The sequence below is a fragment of the Cynocephalus volans genome, chromosome 10, assembly GCF_027409185.1.
Source record: "Cynocephalus volans isolate mCynVol1 chromosome 10, mCynVol1.pri, whole genome shotgun sequence".
Lineage (NCBI taxonomy): Eukaryota > Metazoa > Chordata > Mammalia > Dermoptera > Cynocephalidae > Cynocephalus > Cynocephalus volans.
Window position 1 is genome coordinate 98491065 of NC_084469.1, and position 18736 is coordinate 98509800.

General features: G+C 55.9%; 2 protein-coding genes across 4 annotated transcripts; one reads left to right on the forward strand and one right to left on the reverse strand.

Moving 5' to 3' along the window:
- Nucleotides 1-312: 312 nt before the first annotated feature.
- Nucleotides 313-7364, reverse strand: GPR108 (G protein-coupled receptor 108). 2 transcript variants are annotated; one of them, XM_063110461.1, is made up of 18 exons: nt 7217-7364; nt 6427-6546; nt 5603-5653; nt 5335-5417; nt 4518-4642; nt 4347-4393; nt 4167-4235; nt 3978-4082; nt 3601-3734; nt 3416-3491; nt 2994-3067; nt 2782-2899; nt 2516-2646; nt 2359-2402; nt 1988-2037; nt 1665-1700; nt 1445-1566; nt 313-763 (listed from the first exon to the last, which is right to left on the reverse strand). In XM_063110461.1, exons 1-18 carry the CDS (start codon nt 7334-7336, stop codon nt 691-693), a joined length of 1578 nt encoding a protein of 525 aa, XP_062966531.1. In that variant the 5' UTR covers nt 7337-7364; the 3' UTR covers nt 313-690. The 2 variants fall into 2 exon arrangements, with proteins under 2 accessions (XP_062966531.1, XP_062966529.1); XM_063110459.1 differs by having other exon boundaries at nt 1665-1748.
- A 2084-nt stretch (nt 7365-9448) lies between these two features.
- On the forward strand, nt 9449-18451 carry TRIP10 (thyroid hormone receptor interactor 10). 2 transcript variants are annotated; one of them, XM_063110837.1, is made up of 15 exons: nt 9449-9530; nt 10722-10837; nt 10925-10981; nt 11899-12046; nt 12123-12185; nt 12405-12509; nt 12598-12726; nt 13318-13464; nt 13577-13771; nt 14769-14936; nt 15195-15304; nt 17401-17533; nt 17747-17886; nt 17965-18086; nt 18218-18451. In XM_063110837.1, the coding sequence occupies exons 1-15, from the start codon at nt 9507-9509 to the stop codon at nt 18364-18366; spliced, it is 1806 nt and encodes a 601-aa protein (XP_062966907.1). In that variant the 5' UTR covers nt 9449-9506; the 3' UTR covers nt 18367-18451. The 2 variants fall into 2 exon arrangements, with proteins under 2 accessions (XP_062966907.1, XP_062966908.1); XM_063110838.1 differs by lacking the exon at nt 14769-14936.
- The last annotated feature ends 285 nt before the right edge of the window (nt 18452-18736 follow it).

The window sequence follows — 18736 nt, forward strand, 5'->3', positions numbered from 1 at the left end:
ACTTGTGGTCTCAAATGACCATTTTTTCCCACACCTCCAGCTTTTCTATACACTGTCCCCTCATCTGGGTATGAAATATTCCCCACATCCCTATTCACCTTCCCTGACCTCCCTGGCTGGGTCAGGGCACTGTTCAGCCCCCATCACAGGTCTGATGGCCCAAGGATGGAACTGCCTGGTGACAGGTGACATCCCTCTCTCTACCCTCACCCCAGGGACTGTGAGCCCCTTGAGGACTGGGACCTGGTGGATCTTGGTCACTGCTCTCTCTCCCGTAACCAGCATAGGGCCCAGCATGCAGTAGTTGCTCAATTAATATTTATTGAATGTATAAAGCAATCGACAGTGAATGCAAGTTTCTAAATTGTAAACATAACTTCTGTGTTAGACCTCAAACTCCAGGAAGGCGAGAACCAGGGTAACAAAAGATTGGTCATTAATGTACAGCTGGAAGTGGGGAGTGATCCCGGGGTGAGGAGAGGGCTGCCCAATACTCGAGGGAAAGAAGGGGCTGTCTGTCTTCTGAATGTGCTCCTCTGGGAACCCGGGTCCCAGGGAGCTGGATGCCTTATGCACCCGGCCCCCTCCTCCTCCCCACACACGCTTTGGGAGAGGGGCAGGAGTGGGGAGGGAGGTGGATGGACGAGGAGGGTGGAGGATGGTACAGTGTGGTCCGAGATATGGAGACGATCACAACAGCTCCCGCCCGCTGGCTGTTTTGTTGACTTTGGACAAGCCTTCCCGGAACCCAGAGTCCGTCATTCTGCGGGAAGAGAAAGAGGCTGCCCTGGAGCTGAAGGGCAGCAGGCCCTGCCCACCCCAGCTCCACACCCTGAGCTGCCCAGGCCCCGCCTACTACGCACCAGAGTGACACGGGCCCCGCCCCCCGAGCACCCACCCCACCCACTCCACACCAGAGCACCCCAGGTCCCGCCCCCAGAGCAGCCCCACCCCGCCCACTCCACACCAGAGCACCCCAGCCCCCGCCCCCAGAGCAGCCCCACCCCGCCCACTCCACATCAGAGCGCCCCAGGCCCCGCCCCCAGAGCAGCCCCACCCCGCCCACTCCACACCAGAGCGCCCCAGGTCCCGCCCCCAGAGCAGCCCCACCCCGCCCACTCCACACCAGAGCGCCCCAGGCCCCGCCCCCAGAGCAGCCCCACCCCGCCCACTCCACACCAGAGCACTCCAGGTCCCGCCCCCAGAGCAGCCCCACCCCGCCCACTCCACACCAGAGCGCCCCACGTCCCGCCCGCAGAGCACCCTGGCTGCGCTGCTGCGCCTCCAGAACTGCCCTAGCCTAACCCTCACAGCCCTTCCAGTCCAGCCAAGAGGCCCCAGCCCTGTCCCCAGAGTTGGTCCAGACCCGCCCTCCTCCAGAGCTGCCCAATCCCTGCCCGTCCTGGCTCCAGAGTCGCCCGCGCCCCGCCTACTCCCCCCTTACACTTGCTCCATCTGCACGTCCTCATCCTCCTGGGGCAGCTGCAAGTACGGGTTGTCCCCTGCGGGCTGGAACTTGTAGCCCGTGAGCACGAAGAAGGCGAGAGTGGAGCCCTCCACCAACAGCTGGGGGACGAGGGGGCAAAGCACGAGGGTCAGGTGCACCCCCGCAACGTCCAAGGTCTGACCCACCCTCCTATTCCACCTGGGGCCTCCAGACTGACCTGGTACAGCCACTGCCACTGGAAGGGCACAGCGACCTGCAGCAGAATGGCGATGATGCGTGTGAAGTAGACGTAACAGATGACCTGCAGGGGCGGGTGTGCATGGGACAGAGGGACCACCGGGACTGTGGGACTGTGGATGGCTAGTGTGGCGGCTTAGAGACTAGGGGCAGAGGGCAGAGGGGAGGGTGCCCAGAGGGATGGCAGACGGAGTGGATGGGGTGAGCGTGTCAACAGGCTGGTGTCAACAGGCTGGTTGTCCCTTCCCTGCTCCCAGCGCACCTCCCCACTCCCCTCCCTGTGAGTGGGAGTGAGTCTCCTACCATGACATAGTAATGCCGAAACAGCTTCAGCTTGGCCAGGTTCACTGCCACTGAGGGTTGACACAGACAGTGGGGATCAGGGGAAGAAGACTGGGGGTGGCAGGAAGGGGAGAGGGTTGGTGGAGGGAGCAGATAGGACATCTTGGGGAGCGTCCCTGGGGCAGAAGGTCTGGACGGGACCTCAAGAGGGTAGAGAGGCTAGATGTAGGTATCTGAGAGGAATGACAGGCCAGACAGGGGCGTGCAGGGAGGCAGAGGCCAGAGGAGTGGGCAGAGTGGCCAGGAGGGGCTTTCCAGGGACAGAAAGTAGGGACGGGAGCAGGAAGGGGGCGGGCAGGGGCAAAGGGTCCCGAGGAGGAGCAGGGCCTCACCCTTCCCATCTGTGCCAGACGCATCCTGGAGATGCCGGATGGACCTGGGACAGGGTGGGGGACACGTGGTGCAGTCAGTGCTGACTGCCCCCATGTGCACAAGGAGCTGGGTCTCAGCCTGTGGGGTAGGGGAGTGAGGCAGGTCCAGGGTCCTCACCAGACGACTGGGAAGAGGATTGCACCACAGCAGATGAGGTCCACCAGGAACAGGATCTCCTTCCAGAGCCCGTAGTCGCTGGCACCCTCCTCCCGGGACTCAATGACAATGTAGGCCACATTGGCGAGGACCTGTGTGGCCAGGCCAAGGTGCGGTGGGTGTGTGAGTGAGTGCTGCCCGATGTGCACCCCCAACCCTGCCAGCCGGATGTGTGCCCCTCTGCCCCCCACCACCATGGCCCCCTTTGGGGACTTCCCCATACGTACCTGCAGGGGGATCACAATCCCAAAAATCTTCTTCTCCCTATCCGACAGGACGTACTTGACAAAGGCCCAGCCTGACCCGATCAAGGCGATGGTGATGAACAGCAGGGCGCCCTTCAGCCTGGGGGAGTGGGACAATGAGTGGTGGTGAGGTGGGGGGCCCAGCCCTCCCCTGCTTGCCTCCCCCCACCTGCCCATGGAGACGGGACACTCACAGGTGCGTGATGTAGTGCATGACAGCGAGGCCTTCGATAGGGTGGCCCTTGCTGTTGATGAAGTAGTAGTTGATCTGGAGATGGACGGACAGATGGACGGTCAGACAGGTGAATGGATGGGGGTGTTAGAAGTTGGGGGGAGACTCAAACATGGACAGTCCCGGCTGCAACAACAGAGGGACACTCATAGTTGAATGGGTGGACAGTTAGACAATCAATGAGGTGGAAAGTCACAGCTGGACAGAAGGACCAGCAGACATGAAATGATGGACAGCTGGCCACAAGGATGAAGTGGATAGACAGGTAGACAGTTGGACAAACAGACCTCTCAAGCCCAGGGTCAGAAGAGATTTGGTGGGTGGCCTGGACAGTCTTGTCTTCCCAGCCCACCCCCCTGTTGCACCCTGGCCCAAGACTCTCACGCTGTGGAAGAGGAGAGAGATGCTCTTGGTGAAAGCCAGGGCCGCCATGAGCCAGTGGATCTTGAAGACGTTATATCTGGCAGGAGGGTCAGGGAGAGAAGGGGGAGGTGAAGATCATTAGTGGGGGGCAGGGACAGGAGGGCCAGACTCGGGGAGGTGGGCACCCCTGGGGGCAAGGGCATTACGTGTTCCTGCAGAGGACAGACACCCAGAAGATGCCGGCAGCCAGGAAGCAGGCAGACATGACCATGTAGAGCTTGAAAAGGGGAATTTCGGCTGCCGACAGGAAACCCTCAGGGTTCCTCTCCCAGATCATCACCTGGAGAGAGGACAGTGGTGGGTGGCAGTGGTCACACAGCCCTAGCTCTGCACTTGGAGAGCAGGGAGTGTGAGTCTCCAGCTCTCCCACTTGCTGGGCCTCAGTTTGCCCTGTCTCCCAGATGGGTACAATAGCTTCCATTTTGCACCATGCAGCGGGGGTACTGTAGGAAGCTGAGCTTGACGTGGCACTCCTGGCCTGTCACCCACACTCCCTTAGTTTGCTGTCCTCCCCTCTCCTCACTGTGATGTCGAATGGATGCTCCCGGCCAGGAATCGAGTTGTAGCAGTTGTGGAAATTGAGGTTGTACTGGCCTTCCTCAGCCCTGGAGCCGATCACCACGTGGAACTGGTCAGGGGGAGAGGAGGTCTCAGCTTAGGAGCATCCCCTGATCTGGGGGAAAGTGGGGCCGTGGGTACTACAGACACTCACGCTGAAGTTGTAGGAGTTGTTGAGGTGGCCCAGACCCAACACCAGCTCCTTGTCCTTCCCACTGGGGCCCTAAAGGGACAGAGGCACTCCATCAGCTGGCCTTTCCAGCTGGCCCTGAGCTCAGGTCCCCATATGCCCCGGGGGTAGGACTTTCTCCCTTCCGCCTTGGTTCCCCCAAACCTGAGACACTTCGGGTTTTGGCTTGGCCTTGTCGCCTGTGGTGGTCGCTGTAGGAGACAGGTGAATGGTTTTAAGAGGTCAACAAACAGAGGCACAGCAGGAAAATGGGGGGATCCACAGAGCGGCACTGCCCATCTGCCCCTCCCTGCCCGCACAGCCAGCCTGACTCACCACTGCCCGCCTTGGGGGTGACTGTGGGCTCTGGCTTCGGAAGCCCCAGTTCAAAGGGCTCTTTGGGGAGGAGCCCAGGAGAGATGAGTAACTTCTTTTGCTCCCCATACTTTCGCACCTGGACTCTGTGATGAGGGTGAGAGGTGGGGGGATGAGGCTGTGAGTCTAAAGCCTAGTGTCAGGCACACAACCCATGGCAGAAAACTCAAGGCCCTCTGTGTCTCCTCCCTGGGGGATGGCATCCAGCTGGGTCCATGGTCACCAAGTTTCAGCATTTGGCCACGACCCGACAAGGCGGCTGCTTGTGCTAGCTATTTTGCCTTTTCCAAGACATCAACGAACTTGTTCTACTTAAATACGTTATTTAAAAAGAAAACATTGTATCTACATGCTGCTTGGGTCTGAATCCCAGTTCTCGGGATCAGTTTTCTCATCTGTAAAATGGGGATAATAACAGTATAAGGAATCAATGAGTTAATACTTGTTAAAGCTCCCAGGACGTTGCCTGGCACACAGGAAACATTCAACAATGAACAATTGTTCATTAATTATCATGAACAATTGTTACTGATCCTCACAACTCTCTGTATCCGGGTCTTCTCCCTGAGTACCCTCCCCTCTCTTCCTCCTTCCACTTCAAGATGAAACTAAAAAGCTTCAAGGTGGAACTAAAAAGCGAGTGGCTTTCTTCTTGTATGTGTCAAGGTTCTTTTCAGCTAGATTCTCATTCCACCTGATCAGCTCAGCTACGTGTGGGTATCACACCCAGGGAAACATGAGTGATGGATCTTAGCGAGGCCCCAAACCCTCAACTCACTGCAGATCCTTGGTGTTGATGAGGAACAGGACCAGGAAGTTGCTACTGTTTTTCTGGAGAGGGCATTCTTGGGAATTTCGGCTCTGGGGAGTGGGCAAAGAGGGAGCCTTGGTTACCCCTTCCCAGGGGCCTAGCCCCGCCTCCCTCCCTGTCCACCCAGTGTCTCTTCCTGTTCCTGCCTCTGGGAAATAGAGGCTGCCTTTGAGCTCCAGACACAAAGGAGAGACGACCCCCCCCATCCCACCCTCTCCTCACCCCCTTCACTCACTGAGTAGGATCGAATGCTACCAGATTGAACTCGGCTTAGACTGAACCCCACCTGGTGGGTGGAAAGAAAAGGGGAGGATGTGAAGGACTCCAGCAGGGACCCCCCAAACCATCCCTTGCAGGAGCAACAGAAACATAAGCTCATATTTATTGAATACTTGCAATGTGCTAGATCCCACATTCTCTCTGAATCTTCCAACAACCTACCCCATCTCCCCATCTCCCCCATCATCTTTTAACTCCTAAACCAACCCATGTGACTCAATCTGGATGTCACTTCCTCAGGGAGACCTTTGCCCATCCTGTTTCCCCCCATTTAAAATGTTGATGGCTTTTTGCCCTGGACTCTGGAATCCAGCATACCCGGATTTGAATCCAGACTCTGCCATTTCCAGGTTGAGCAAGCCACATACCTCTGAGCCTGGGTGCTGTACCCATAAAATTGGATTCAGTGAATTTTCACAGCATCCCTGACAGGTGGCTATGAGGGGACCGCCCCATGGAAAATGCTTTGCGTGGTACCTGGTACCTAATGCACATTCAATAAATGCTCGTGATTCATTTTGACTTCAGGAATTGGGGCTGTCTCGTTCATCGCTATGCCCCCCACCCCCCATGTTAAGAACAGTGCGTAGCGCACACTGCAGATGTATTATTCCCAGGTTACAGACTAGGAAACTGAGGCTCAGAGAGGCCAAGGGACTTGCCCAAGATCATGTGGGTGAGGGGGCACAGCTAGGATGGGAATCCAGAACCAGGGTTGAGGCAGCGCTGTGAGGCTTGTGCACCCCGCCCTCCTCCAGCAAGCTCCTCAAAGCCCCTCACCAGCGGGGACTTCTCTTCTGTCTCCTGGAGGCCCAGTCGCAGGAGGCTCAACTCCACCTCCAGGGAGCCATTGGCGTAGAAGCCAAAGCTGTTCAGCTGGATGTCTGCTCGCTTCTCCCCCTGCCGGAGGCCAAGGAGGCAGAGGCAGCTCACACTTCTCCTTCCCACCAGCCCAGCCCCAGCCTCTGGCACGAGGGGCCCCCGCAAGAGCCCCTGGTACCTCTTTATTTAGGACAGGCCCACAGGGTGGTAAGAGCGGCTGAGAGAGCCTGCCTCCCTAGAGGCGGGGACCCGGGAAAGTCCCAGGCAGGGACAGGGTGGCTCTGGATCCTCCGACCACTGTCCTGAGAGTCCAGGAAGGGAAATCTTGGGACACCTGGAAGTCCCGCCACTGGGGCGGGTGCCACCCCGACAGGAGTTATTCATCTCGGTGTGCCTGGCCTTCACCTCCCGGAAAACGTGTAGATTCTAACTCAGTCCCCAAGATCCCGAGTACCCAGAGGACTGCCCCTCTCCCGAGAGGCGCATCCCCAAAGCGATCCCAAGAATTTAAAGGGCTAGAGTCAGGGGTCCCGAGACATGGAGCCCCGCCCCCAGCCTGTCCTGCCAGGCAACTCCAACCGGAGGACCGAGGGGGAAAGCTTGGGAGAGACCACTCCGGGCTTGGAAGCGGGGGGCGCCGGACCGCTCCATCCCGTGTAAGAAGCGGTGGAGGTCGGACGAGACCACTCCCGCTTCTCCCTAACATAGTTGTGTCCCCCGCCCCAGACCGCCGTGCGGCGGGCCTCACCGTCAGCGCCAGCCGGTGGATGCGCCCGGAGCAGCCGCCCACCACCAGCAGCAGAAGTAAACGCTGCCCCCACTCCGCCGGGCTCCCGCGGCCGAGCCCCCTCCTCTCGCTCACTGCCATCTCTGGAGCCGCCGCCTCCCCTGACACCGCCTCTGACGCCCCCATGCCCACCTACCGGTGAGCCAATCGCCGCACGGTGGGGCCGGGCTCTTCAGCCATTCCTACCCACCCAACCAATCAGTGATTGGCGCTCTGCAAGCACGCCCCATACGACAACAGATGGACAGCACAACAACAGATGGACAGCTGATACCGCTTAACCCCGCCCCCACGCTCACCAATCACTAAAAAGATTGTCCCGGATGTAACTTGATAAACAGTCTATTTAACCAATTATAATGAAGCTGATATTCGGCCCTTGAAGCAGAATTCCTCCACCCACTGTTGACCGTCCAGGACTACATTACCCAGAAAGCAGCGGGAGCAGACAAGTGCAACAACGCATAAACGAACTACATTTCCCAGTATTCCCAAGGATCGACTTCCTCTTCTTACCCCGGGGATGCGGCTTCTAGCCATAGCTCAGGATTTTGGTAAACACAAGCATCTGTAGAGGCTTCTCCTGTTCACCTAATCTTTCTGGTCCACAGAGTGGCCTAAACCTAGCCCCAGGTTAAATCTTGACCTTAGGATGACCAATGACCCTAGGCTGAGTCCCCAGCCTTAGGCTAAGCCTCCCATTCCAGAATGCGGCAGCTGCTGAACCACCCCCAGATTCCAGGCTAGATTTGACTGTGGGCTGAACCCTGACCCCAGGCTGAGCTCCCTATCTCTGCTGAGCCCCGACTTCAGCCTGATACCCAGACCCTCCCCACCCCCACTTCGTACCCTGGACTGACACCTTCCCGACTTCCCACCCCCACTGAGCCTTAATCTCTGGCTCAGCCACCTACTACCCCTCAGCCTGGATTAGGCTTTACACCAGACGGACCCTAGTTTGAGTCCTTGACCCCTTACTAGATTGCTGACCCCTCTGCAAGCCTCCAATCCCAGTCTGAGACCCCAGTCCCAACTGTGGTGCTAACTTGGGCATAACCCTAATTTAAATTTGAGTCTCTAACCAGAGAAAGTTGAGCCCAGAACTTTGTTGGTCTGAGCCCCAATCCCAGATTGAGCCCAGTTTGCAACCGGGTTTTCTAGCCCAGAAGCCACCAGCAGGTGGGGCCAGGTCCCAGCAGAGCCATCTGTCTCAGTTTCGGCTCCCTGAGCTATCCTGCTGGGCTTCCCGGTATCTCTGGTATCTCTCTGTACTGAGAGCCTGGGAGTTCTGCGAACTTGGAACCTGTCCCCGGGGTGCCCAGACCCCTCCCGCAGCCCAGCAGAGCATCTGTCACCTCTGTAGCTACAGAGAAAGCGCCAAAGGCCAGAGAGAATGAAGGTGGGAGCCGCTGGTGCCTCTCGCCTTTCATCCAGGCCTCAAAGGGTTTTACAAGGTGTGAACAGACTTTTATGGGGGAAGTGACAGACTTCCAAGCCCCAGGGCCCGGCGTCTGGGGGAGTGGCGGAGTTGGAATCCCAAGGACAGTACTCATAATTTAATCTGACTGGGCCTTAGTGGATGGGACTGGAAAATGGGCAGGTGCACGTGCAAACTCTACCAGAGCCTGGGAAAGGTATGGGCCCGGCGCCCCAAGGACGGCCCGTCCTCAGTTTCCCAGCGGAGACTCTGGGGGAGGGAAGGCAGGATGTGGTGGGGGCGCTAATGGACCCAGCCTTGGCAGAGTCGCGTCCTGGGCAGGATCGAAGTCCTTCCATCCGCCCTGTGGCCGGAGGGACCGGACCATTAGTGGGACGAATGTAGACGCCTGGAGTCTGGCCGGCCTGCAAGAGCGGGGTGACCTCGGGTTCTCCCTGCGACGGGGTGTGGGAAGGACTTATTGGGATTAGGGTTTTAGTGTTTTGGAGAGGAAAGGAAGAACCATCTGGGACGGAGGAGGAGGGTGGGAGGATGAGAGGGGCCCCAGGGATTAGGAAAAGGGATGGGGGTCCTTTAAGGAATCGGTCCAAGTGGCAACGTTCCTTTAAGAGGGGGCGGAGCATCTGTTGGGCCCCGCCTCCTTAGAGGGGGACCGGGCTCCGGGAGGGCCGGGGCGAGGCAGAGCGTGTGGGGGCGTGGCATAGTGGGAGGAGGCGTGGCCGGGGCGGGGCGGGGCGGTGGCTGAGTGTCCCGGCGGCGGGCGGCGGGCTGCGGGCGGTGGGGACCGGGCGCGGCGGCGGCGGCGGGAGCAGCATGGATTGGGGCACCGAGCTGTGGGTGAGTCCGATCTTCCCAGCTCCAGGTTTCCCCGTGCTGGCGTCCAGACCCCTCCCTTTTGTCGCCACCGTGCCTTAGCGAGGTCTCCGCGCTTTCCCTTCCACCGACCCCTGGGCTCCCGCCCTCCGCCTTCTCTTGGAATTTCTCAGAGAGTCTCAGAACGCCTAGGGGCGAAGAATGATCTTGCAGGAGCGGTGTAGGGAAACTGAGGCACGGGATTGCGAGTGAGGCGAACAGAAGTTTTGGGACCAGGCCGGGACGGCCGGGGCGGCCGGGCGAGGTCACCTATTTTGAGCGTACTGGCCGGGCCGGCGGCTTATCTTACGGTCCCTGGGTCCCTGCCCGCCGCCCTCCTGTCCAGCTGGGAGGGGGAGGGGACCCTCTGGCCACCCTCTCCCCCACGTGGGACCTGGAAGTCCTCGCCGCCCCTTCCGTCGCATTTAATCAACACCTAGGGGCTTGAGACTCTCTTGGAGGGGGAAGGGGCTGCGAGGCTGGGCCCAGCCCCCTCTCCAACCTCCCCAAGCTTGCCCCAGGCACAGGGTGCGGCCGCCACCTGGCTGCCTCTAACCTCAGCCCAGGAAGCCCCAGAAATTTCCCCCTATCCTAGCCCGACCTCTGACCCCTCCCCTTTCTGGGGGCGGTGGAATCCCTGAGTTCCTCAGTGCAGCGGGATAACTCGATCGCTACCGCCCCCCTCCCCCCAACTCTGGGATTTCTTTTGGAGATGCAGTGGAGTCATTGGGGAAACTGAGGCACCCATCGGAGGACCCCGGGAAGCATGGCGACTCGGGGGAACTTGGCCATTGCGGGGGCACCCCCAAGCTTCAGGGAACCCTGCTCCTCTGCCCCTGACTCACGCCGGGCCGGCCGGATTTTCCGGAATCTGGGGGGGATTAGGGGAGCCGGGACAGGGGGAGTGGCCCGGCCTCGTTCCACACCGCTCTTGGCCATCCTGAGACGCAGACCGTGTAGTCCGGCTGGGGCCCCGGCCCTGGTCTCCGGCCCTTCCCGGGAAGGGGAGGGGGTTCCCGCCAGTTTCCTGCCTCCCTCCGCGCCACGCCGGGGCGGCGCCGAGAAGCCACTCCCCCTCGGAGCGCCCAGCCCGAAGGCTCCCGGGGCGCCCGGTCCTCGGGCTGTGGGGTCTCGAGGTCGTGAGCACGACCCTCCCCACTCCATGCCTCTCTCCAGGACCAGTTCGAGGTACTCGAGCGTCACACGCAGTGGGGGCTGGATCTGCTGGACAGATACGTGAAGTTCGTGAAAGAACGCACCGAAGTGGAACAGGCTTATGCCAAGCAACTGCGGTGAGGTCCTAGGTGGGCGCGCCCTGGGGCGAGGGGGAGCGGTTGGAGGGCTGGGGGCTCAGCCTTCCTGCCTCTGTCTCCCCTCAGGAGCCTGGTGAAAAAATATCTGCCCAAGAGACCTGCCAAGGATGACCCTGAATCCAAGTAAGGTTGGAGAGGGCTTGCTGGGCTAGGCGGGGAGGGGGGGCCTGTCCCATTTCCTTACCCTCAGCTGGGCCACCTCACCTCTCACCTTAATTCCTCCCTGGAGGCAAAAGCGTGGATGCAAGATCTAGATTATCTGGGTTGGAATCCTACTATTTTCTAGCTGAACTGCTGTGGACAAATGGCATGAATTTTCTGCCTCTGTTTTTTTTTTTTTTTTTTTTTTTTTGCGTATTAAATGGGGAGGTTCCAGAAGTTACAAGATCAGTGACTTTGGGCAAACGACTTAAATTTTGTGCCCCTGTTTTCCTCATGTGTGAGATGGGGGTGATGATGATGCTACCTACTTTTTAGGGCTTGCGTGAAGATGAGTTAATGTGTTAAAACAGTGCCCAGCCCGTAGTGTTGTAGGAATATTTGACTATTTCCAGAGCCCAATTTGAAAATCTGAAGAGCTCTAGAAATCATAACTTTCAAAATAATCAGTTAATTATTGATTATAGATATTCATGAACACAGAGCTGACCATCAGTATCTGGGTCCAAGTTGTGGCATAACTTTTTTTGGTAACTTGTTTGGCAGCGACCTCCCACCTGAACTGACTTGATGTTAATTGTAGTCTTGGTTTTTATGCCATTTAGTGTGAATATTAATACCTCCCAGTGTAAAAATATTTATGGTGTTTGGTTACAGAATACTGCCCCCAACCCCACTGGGGTATGCATAAAAGGTGGTTATAAATGGATCCCCTTTCTAAAACTTGAAAAATTCTGAGTTCCTAAGTGTGTCCGACCCAAGGGTTGGGGGTATGGGATACGGACCAGAATTCATCATTGCTTTGGGGATAAATGTCTTGGAGCTTACCCTTCCCATTGAGGGGCCTGACTCCCTGCTCCCTGCTTGCCACCCTGCCCCAGGTTCAGCCAGCATCAGTCCTTCGTGCAGATTCTCCAGGAGGTGAATGACTTCGCGGGCCAGCGGGAGCTGGTGGCCGAGAACCTCAGCGTCCGCGTGTGTCTTGAGCTGGCCAAGTACTCGCAGGAGATGAAACAGGAGAGGAAGATGGTGAGGAGACCCCTCTCTGGGTTTTGTTGAGTCCCTGCCGGCACCCTGGTGAGCCTTATCACTCTGCTTTCCACAGCACTTCCAAGAAGGACGGCGGGCCCAGCAGCAGCTGGAAAATGGCTTTAAACTGCTGGAGAATGTGAGTTTGCAGGGGTGGCAGATGGCTCTGTCCCAGACGAGCAGGCTGAGGGTTGCTGATCCATGGAGTAATCCCCTTTCTCCCTCATGGGATCCCGTTTTCCACTGTCCCCTAGTTACTGGGTGGGGTGACTTCCCACCAGTTCCTATAAACCTTGTTTTCCCACTCCCCTACCTTGGGGATGGTGGCTTCTTCACCCCGGTTCTGTCCCCTACATAGAGTAAGCGTAAATTTGAGCGGGATTGTCGGGAAGCAGAGAAGGCAGCCCAGACGGCTGAGCGGCTAGACCAGGATATCAATGCCACCAAGGCCGACGTGGAGAAGGTATGTGGGCGGCCTAGGACAGACTTGGGGGGGTCGGGGTGGGATGTGACCAGAACCTGGCAGTAACCTCCACCTCAATGTTTCACAGGCCAAGCAGCAAGCCCACCTTCGGAGTCATATGGCAGAGGAGAGCAAAAACGAATATGCAGCCCAACTCCAGCGCTTTAACCGAGACCAGGCGCACTTCTATTTTTCACAGATGCCCCAAATATTTGATGTGAGTGCTTCAAGCTCCTAGGCTCTCCTTGCCAAAAACCTCCCAGAGTTAACCAACTCCTACACATTTGTCAAAACCCCAGCTGCAATGCCCCAATCCCTAGATTGAAAAGGAATTTGGAACCTGTAGCAACAGCGAGCTGTGCTTTTATTCAAGCTTTTCTTTCAGCCGAGGGTGCTTTTCTTTCCTTTTGAAACTTCTGCTCATTCTAAGCTGCAGCTCTGCAGCCCCTCTGAAAGGCCTCAGATTTCCCCTCTTGTTTCAGCCTTGTACTCCACTCTCTCTCCCAGCCCTGGCACTGGAAGTATCTGTGCTCGGTCTACTTTTCCTTCAAATCCCTACTCTGTTGTCTCCTTTGAGAAGCCTTTTCTGATTTCCTAGGCAACGGGCCCAATCTAGGATCCCCCTGGCCCTGTTTCTCTCCCCAGCCACACTGGGCTGGAGTCTCTGTGTTAGACTCTGTGTCTTCCCCACCAAACTGGGCTTAGGGCTGGGGCCATTGTGGAACACCATCATATTTGCAGAATGAATCACTCTGCTGCTGGCTCCTCTATTAACACCCCTGAGCCACCCCTGTCACTGCCTCTACAGAAGCTGCAGGACATGGATGAACGCCGGGCCACCCGCCTAGGGGCCGGGTACAGGCTCCTCTCGGAGGCCGAGCTACAGGTGGTGCCCATCATCGCCAAGTGCCTGGAGGGCATGAAGGTGGCTGCAGATTCTGTGGATGCCAAAAATGTGCGTGTCCAGTCGGGGTCCATTGGGCCGAGGGGTGGGCAGAGAGAGGATTCCCAAGGGCTAGGCACTGGGTCCTGCCTCTGACTGCCCACCCACTTGCCCCATTTCCCAGGACTCCCAGGTCCTGATAGAGCTGCACAAGTCAGGTTTTGCCCGCCCGGGTGATGTGGAATTTGAAGACTTCAGCCAGCCCATGAACCGCGCCCCCTCGGACAGCAGTCTGGGCACCCCCTCAGATGGACGGCCCGAGCTCCGTGGCCCAGGCCGCAGCCGTGCCAAGCGCTGGCCCTTTAGCAAGAAGAACAAGGTGGGGGCCGGGGCCCTTGGGGTAGGAGGGCAGTGATTGGGGACAGCCGGGGCCCCTACTGAGTCAGTCCCAGCCACTGGAACGCTGAGTCCCGGGCAGGAATTTTCCTCTTGGCTGCCGGCCCGGGCTGCAGGGAAGGAAGGCGGGCGGGCCGATTGGCCTGGGAATCCCCCGAGGCTAAGGGGGGGCCCGGCGGGGCAGGGGGGCCTGTGGCGTCTGTGTGCTGCTTCTCAGGATGCTGGGAGAAGACCTGCTTGTGGAATTTCGGGCTGGACTGAGGGCTAGAGATACTGTCCCCAGGGACTCGCCGAGTCTCTCCATCCATCCCACAGATGGGCCGCTGGACCCTTTTTTCTTGGGTTTTTTGGCTTCCAATGTCAGGCACATACCTTGACACCCTTGTTGTATAGTGTTGATCTGATTTGACTTACACTCTGATATCCTTCATCTACTTATCCCTCCCACCCCCCAGCTTAAACCTTTGAATCCCCAGCTGTAACCTTTCTGATATTTCCTGCCTGGGACCCCTCTCTTAGCTTGGACTTTTGGCGTCTGTGGCCCCATACCTGTCTGAGACCTTGATTCCTGCGTGCAGTTTCCCTACCTAGACTGTGAGCCCAGAAAGCTGGATGGGCAGAAATGTGGGCCTCTGCCTCCCCTGGCCTCATTCCAGTTACTAGACATAAGACTCAAGGGACAAGGACTACCAGGTAGCCCCGGGTCTGGCTTTCCCGCTCACAGTCTAAGGTCCTCCCAGATTTTTGTGTTGCTCCTGCATGTGTCTGCTGTGTGTGATTGTGCATCCTGAGTTGTGGTTTTCTTACCGTTTATTTTTTCTTTCTCCATTTTGTTTCTCTCTTTATTTTTTCTTTTCTGCGTCCATCCGTCCTACCGTCCATCCGTCCTTCCATCCATCCGTCCTTCTGTCCATCCGTCTTCACTCTCTACGTCCTCATACCATCCCCCCACTCACCCTCTCCCTGGCCCCTGCCGGTAGCCGTACCCCCCACCCCTCTCCCCCCTGGGGGGCCCCCTACCCTCGGCATTGCCTAATGGACCCCCATCCCCCCGCTCCGGCCGTGACCCCTTGGCCATACTGAGCGAGATCAGTAAGTCGGTCAAACCGCGGCTAGCATCCTTCCGCAGCCTCCGAGGCAGCCGTGGGGTAAGTGAGGCCTCGGGGAGGAGGAGGTGGCGGCCCTAGCCCACCCAGCGGCTGGGTGGCGGGACCCTGGGCTCGCTTCCTGCCGCTGGCTGGGCCCCCTCCCCAGATGCCTGACCCACACCTGCTTTGCTCTGTGCATGGCCTTACTCCCAAGAACCTTGATGGGGAGAAAGGTGGACTTGGTATTGCTCAGGAATGTGCAGAACCTGGAAGCTTAGACTCCTTGATCCCAAACTTACTCCTCTTCCCACCTTGCAGACAGTGGTGACCGAGGATTTTAGCCACTTGCCTCCAGAACAACAGAGAAAGCGTCTTCAACAGCAACTGGAAGAACGGAATCGTGAACTTCAGAAGGAGATTGACCAGAGGTAAGGTGGGGGGTTGGTGATTGGAGGGGGAGTCAAGGAACAAAATAAAATGATAAATAAATTACATTTAAATGGTACTGAAAGATCTCCCCAACAAACCCCAGGCCCTGATGGTTTTACAGGTGATTCCTACCACACTTAGAAGAAACAGTCACTTCCTGTCTTAGGCAGGTCACTGCAGCAGACACAAAGAGAGGGAAAGCTGCCAGCTTATTTAGAAGGCTGGTTGAATCTCGATTCCCAGGTCAATGAGCAAGAATTCAAGAAATAAAATTACGGGCTCATTTTACCTCACTTAATGATCTTAGATATGGAATCCTAGCCAAGCAAATCCAATGGGGTGTATTAAAAAATAATACATCATTTGGTGGTGATGACTGCATGGCAGTGTGAATGTACTTAATGCCACAGAACTGTACAGTTAAAAGTGACTACAATGGTAAATTTTTTATATATATATATAAAATACATATGTATATATATTTACTTTTTGGTAGCTGGCCAGTATGGGAACCAAATCCTTGACCTTGGTGTTACAAGGCTGGGCTCTAACTAGCTGAGTTAACTTGCCAGCCTACAGAGGTATATTTTATGTTATGTGTATTTTACCACAATCAAAAAAATTTTTTTTTCTTAAAGACAAAAAATAAACAACCAGTTGGGTGCTCTCATAATAATGCAAAGATGGTTCAATATCAAAAAACCTATCGGCCTAATTCACCATGTTCGTTAGCTAAAAGAAAGAAAAGTGTATGGTTATTTATTTAATAATTCAAACACTTAAAATATTAACAATAAAAAGTCTGCCAGATTTAAAAAAAAAGAAAATCTTTACTCACTCTTTCCAAGCAACAAGATCCTCTTCCCAGTCCTGTTACATAATAGCAAAGACATTTGCCACTTGCCAAGAGGCAGCCAAATTATATTTTGCTGTTTGCGTGTAACTTCTTGGACAAAATGGCTTTTACTGGTGTAAAGTTGTTCCCAACTCTGTAGTTCCTTGGTGTTTACGGTGGAGGGATTAAGGGTGCATATATACTCTGGAGTCGAGACAGACTGGTCTTGAATTCCATCTCTGTCTGTGAGGCTTTGGGCAGCTTGCTTTAGCTTTTATTCCTGTTTCCTCATCTAATGTGAGTCAGGTATCAGAACTGGAAGGAAGTTGAGCCCAGGTCTGATATATTCCAAAAGTCTACGAGTATTCTTATAGCCAGTACTACCTGTATATATAGACATAAGAGGAGATAGGGATGGGAGACTGTTGATAATCACAGCTAGCATTTGTTCATCAGTTACTGTATTCCAGGCACTATTCTAAACGCTTTACGTGAATTCAGTAGAATTCTCAAATTTTCCTGAGATTGTAAGTAGAGTTAGGATTCTGACTGTCTTGTTTAGTGCTGTATTTTTCTTTCTTTCTTTCTTTCTTTCTTTTCTTTCTTTTTTTTTTTTTGGCAGCTGGGTGGTGCAGGGATCTGAACCCTTCACCTTGGTGTAATAGTGCTATATTTTTGATGCTTAGAATAGTACCTGGTAGGGGCCGGCCCCTATATAGGAATGGCCAATGCACTCACTGGCTGAGCGCGGTGTGGGCGACACCAAGCCAAGGGTTGCGATCCCCTTACCGGTCACAAAAAGATGAAAAAAAAAAAAAAAAAAAGAACAGTACCTGGTAGGCAGTGCGTACTCAATATGTATATAAATAATTGAATAATAGTTAGGACTTAGAGTGCACCAGGCCCTGCACTAATCCTCATACCAACCCACACAAGATAGGTGTTTTCATTTTCTTTTTTGGGGGGGTGGGGGCAGCTGGCTGGTGGGGGATCTGAACCCATGAGCTTTGATATTACACTGCCCTCTAACCAGCTGAGCTAACCCACCAGCCCTTTCTCCCCATCTTCAAGATAAGAATACTTAGGCAAGAATTTGATAACTGAACCCAAACTGAGATTCAAACCCAGCTGTTAGCATTTCAATTCTTAGCTACTGTCCTGTCTTGCAACTTGCTCCTTGATGCAAAGCCCCTGTTCTTGGCTTATTTAATCACATGGGACTATGATTTCTTGTCTCTCTGTCTGTCTGTATGATCCTAGGGAAGCCCTGAAGAAAATGAAGGATGTCTATGAGAAGACACCCCAGATGGGGGACCCTGCCAGCTTGGAACCCCGGATCACAGAAACCCTGAGCAACATCGAACGGCTGAAGTTAGAAGTGCAGAAGTATGAAGTAAGAGAGGACCCTGGGGACGGGCGGGGGCTGGCGGGGCCCGGCTGAGTCACTGCCGGGTGGGGGACAGGGAGGTGTTGGGGGGGGAGGTCTCCAGCTGTTTCTCATCACAGCCTTGGGTGTGCATGGGTGATCTCAGGAAAGCTCTGGGTCCAGAGTGGGCTGACCCCGGAGCCCTGCCCTAGAACTGATCTTCTGGTCTCGTTCTTCCAGGCTTGGCTGGCAGAGGCTGAAAGTCGGGTCCTAAGCAACCGGGGGGACAGCCTAGGCCGACATGCCCGGCCTCCTGACCCCCCAGCCAGTGCCCCACCGGACAGCAGCAGCAACGATAGGTCACAGGATCACAAGGAGAGGTGAGCAGGGAGGTGGAAGTGGGTCTGGCCCCAGGGACCCAGGGGGACCTGTCTGTAGCGGCCTTATCTCCCAACCAGCTCTGATGAGCCTCCCTCAGAAGAGGGCCAGGACGCCCCCATTTACACGGAGTTCGATGAGGATTTTGAGGAAGAGCCCACATCTCCCATAGGTCACTGCGTAGCAATCTACCACTTTGAAGGTGAGAACAGCCTGGGTGGGCTTGGGGGACGGAGGGAGAGAGGGAGGCGTCAGTTGCTTGGGAGACGGGGGTGTCTGGCTGGGTGCTGTTTAAATTCGCCTAAAGCAGACCTGGGTCTACCTGCATGACAGGTTCTAGCGAGGGCACCATCTCCATGGCCGAGGGTGAAGACCTCAGTCTCATGGAAGGGGACAAAGGCGACGGCTGGACTCGAGTCCGGCGGAAAGAGGGAGGAGAGGGTTATGTACCCACCTCCTACCTCCGAGTCACTCTCAACTGATCCTGCCAGAGGCGGGAAGAGGGGGGCTGTGGGCTGCTGCTTCTGGGCCATGGGGGGCCCCAGGACCTATGCACTTTATTTCTGCCCCCGTGGCTTCAGCTGAGACCTGTGTAACCTGCTGCCCCCCCCACCCTATTCCACCTGTCACCCCAAGTAGACCCGCTGTGCCTTCTACCATTGATGTACATACTCATGTTTCAAATCTTTTCTTCCTGCCGCTCGGCTTGGGCCGTTTTGTTTTATATATAAAAGAAAAATTATATAAAGTTTTTGGAGTCTGTGCCTTATTAGGGGATTGAGATACTAGGGCTGGATCTTCAAGGCACCATCCACCTTACAGGCTACACAGGGAATGAGGAAGGGGAGGTGA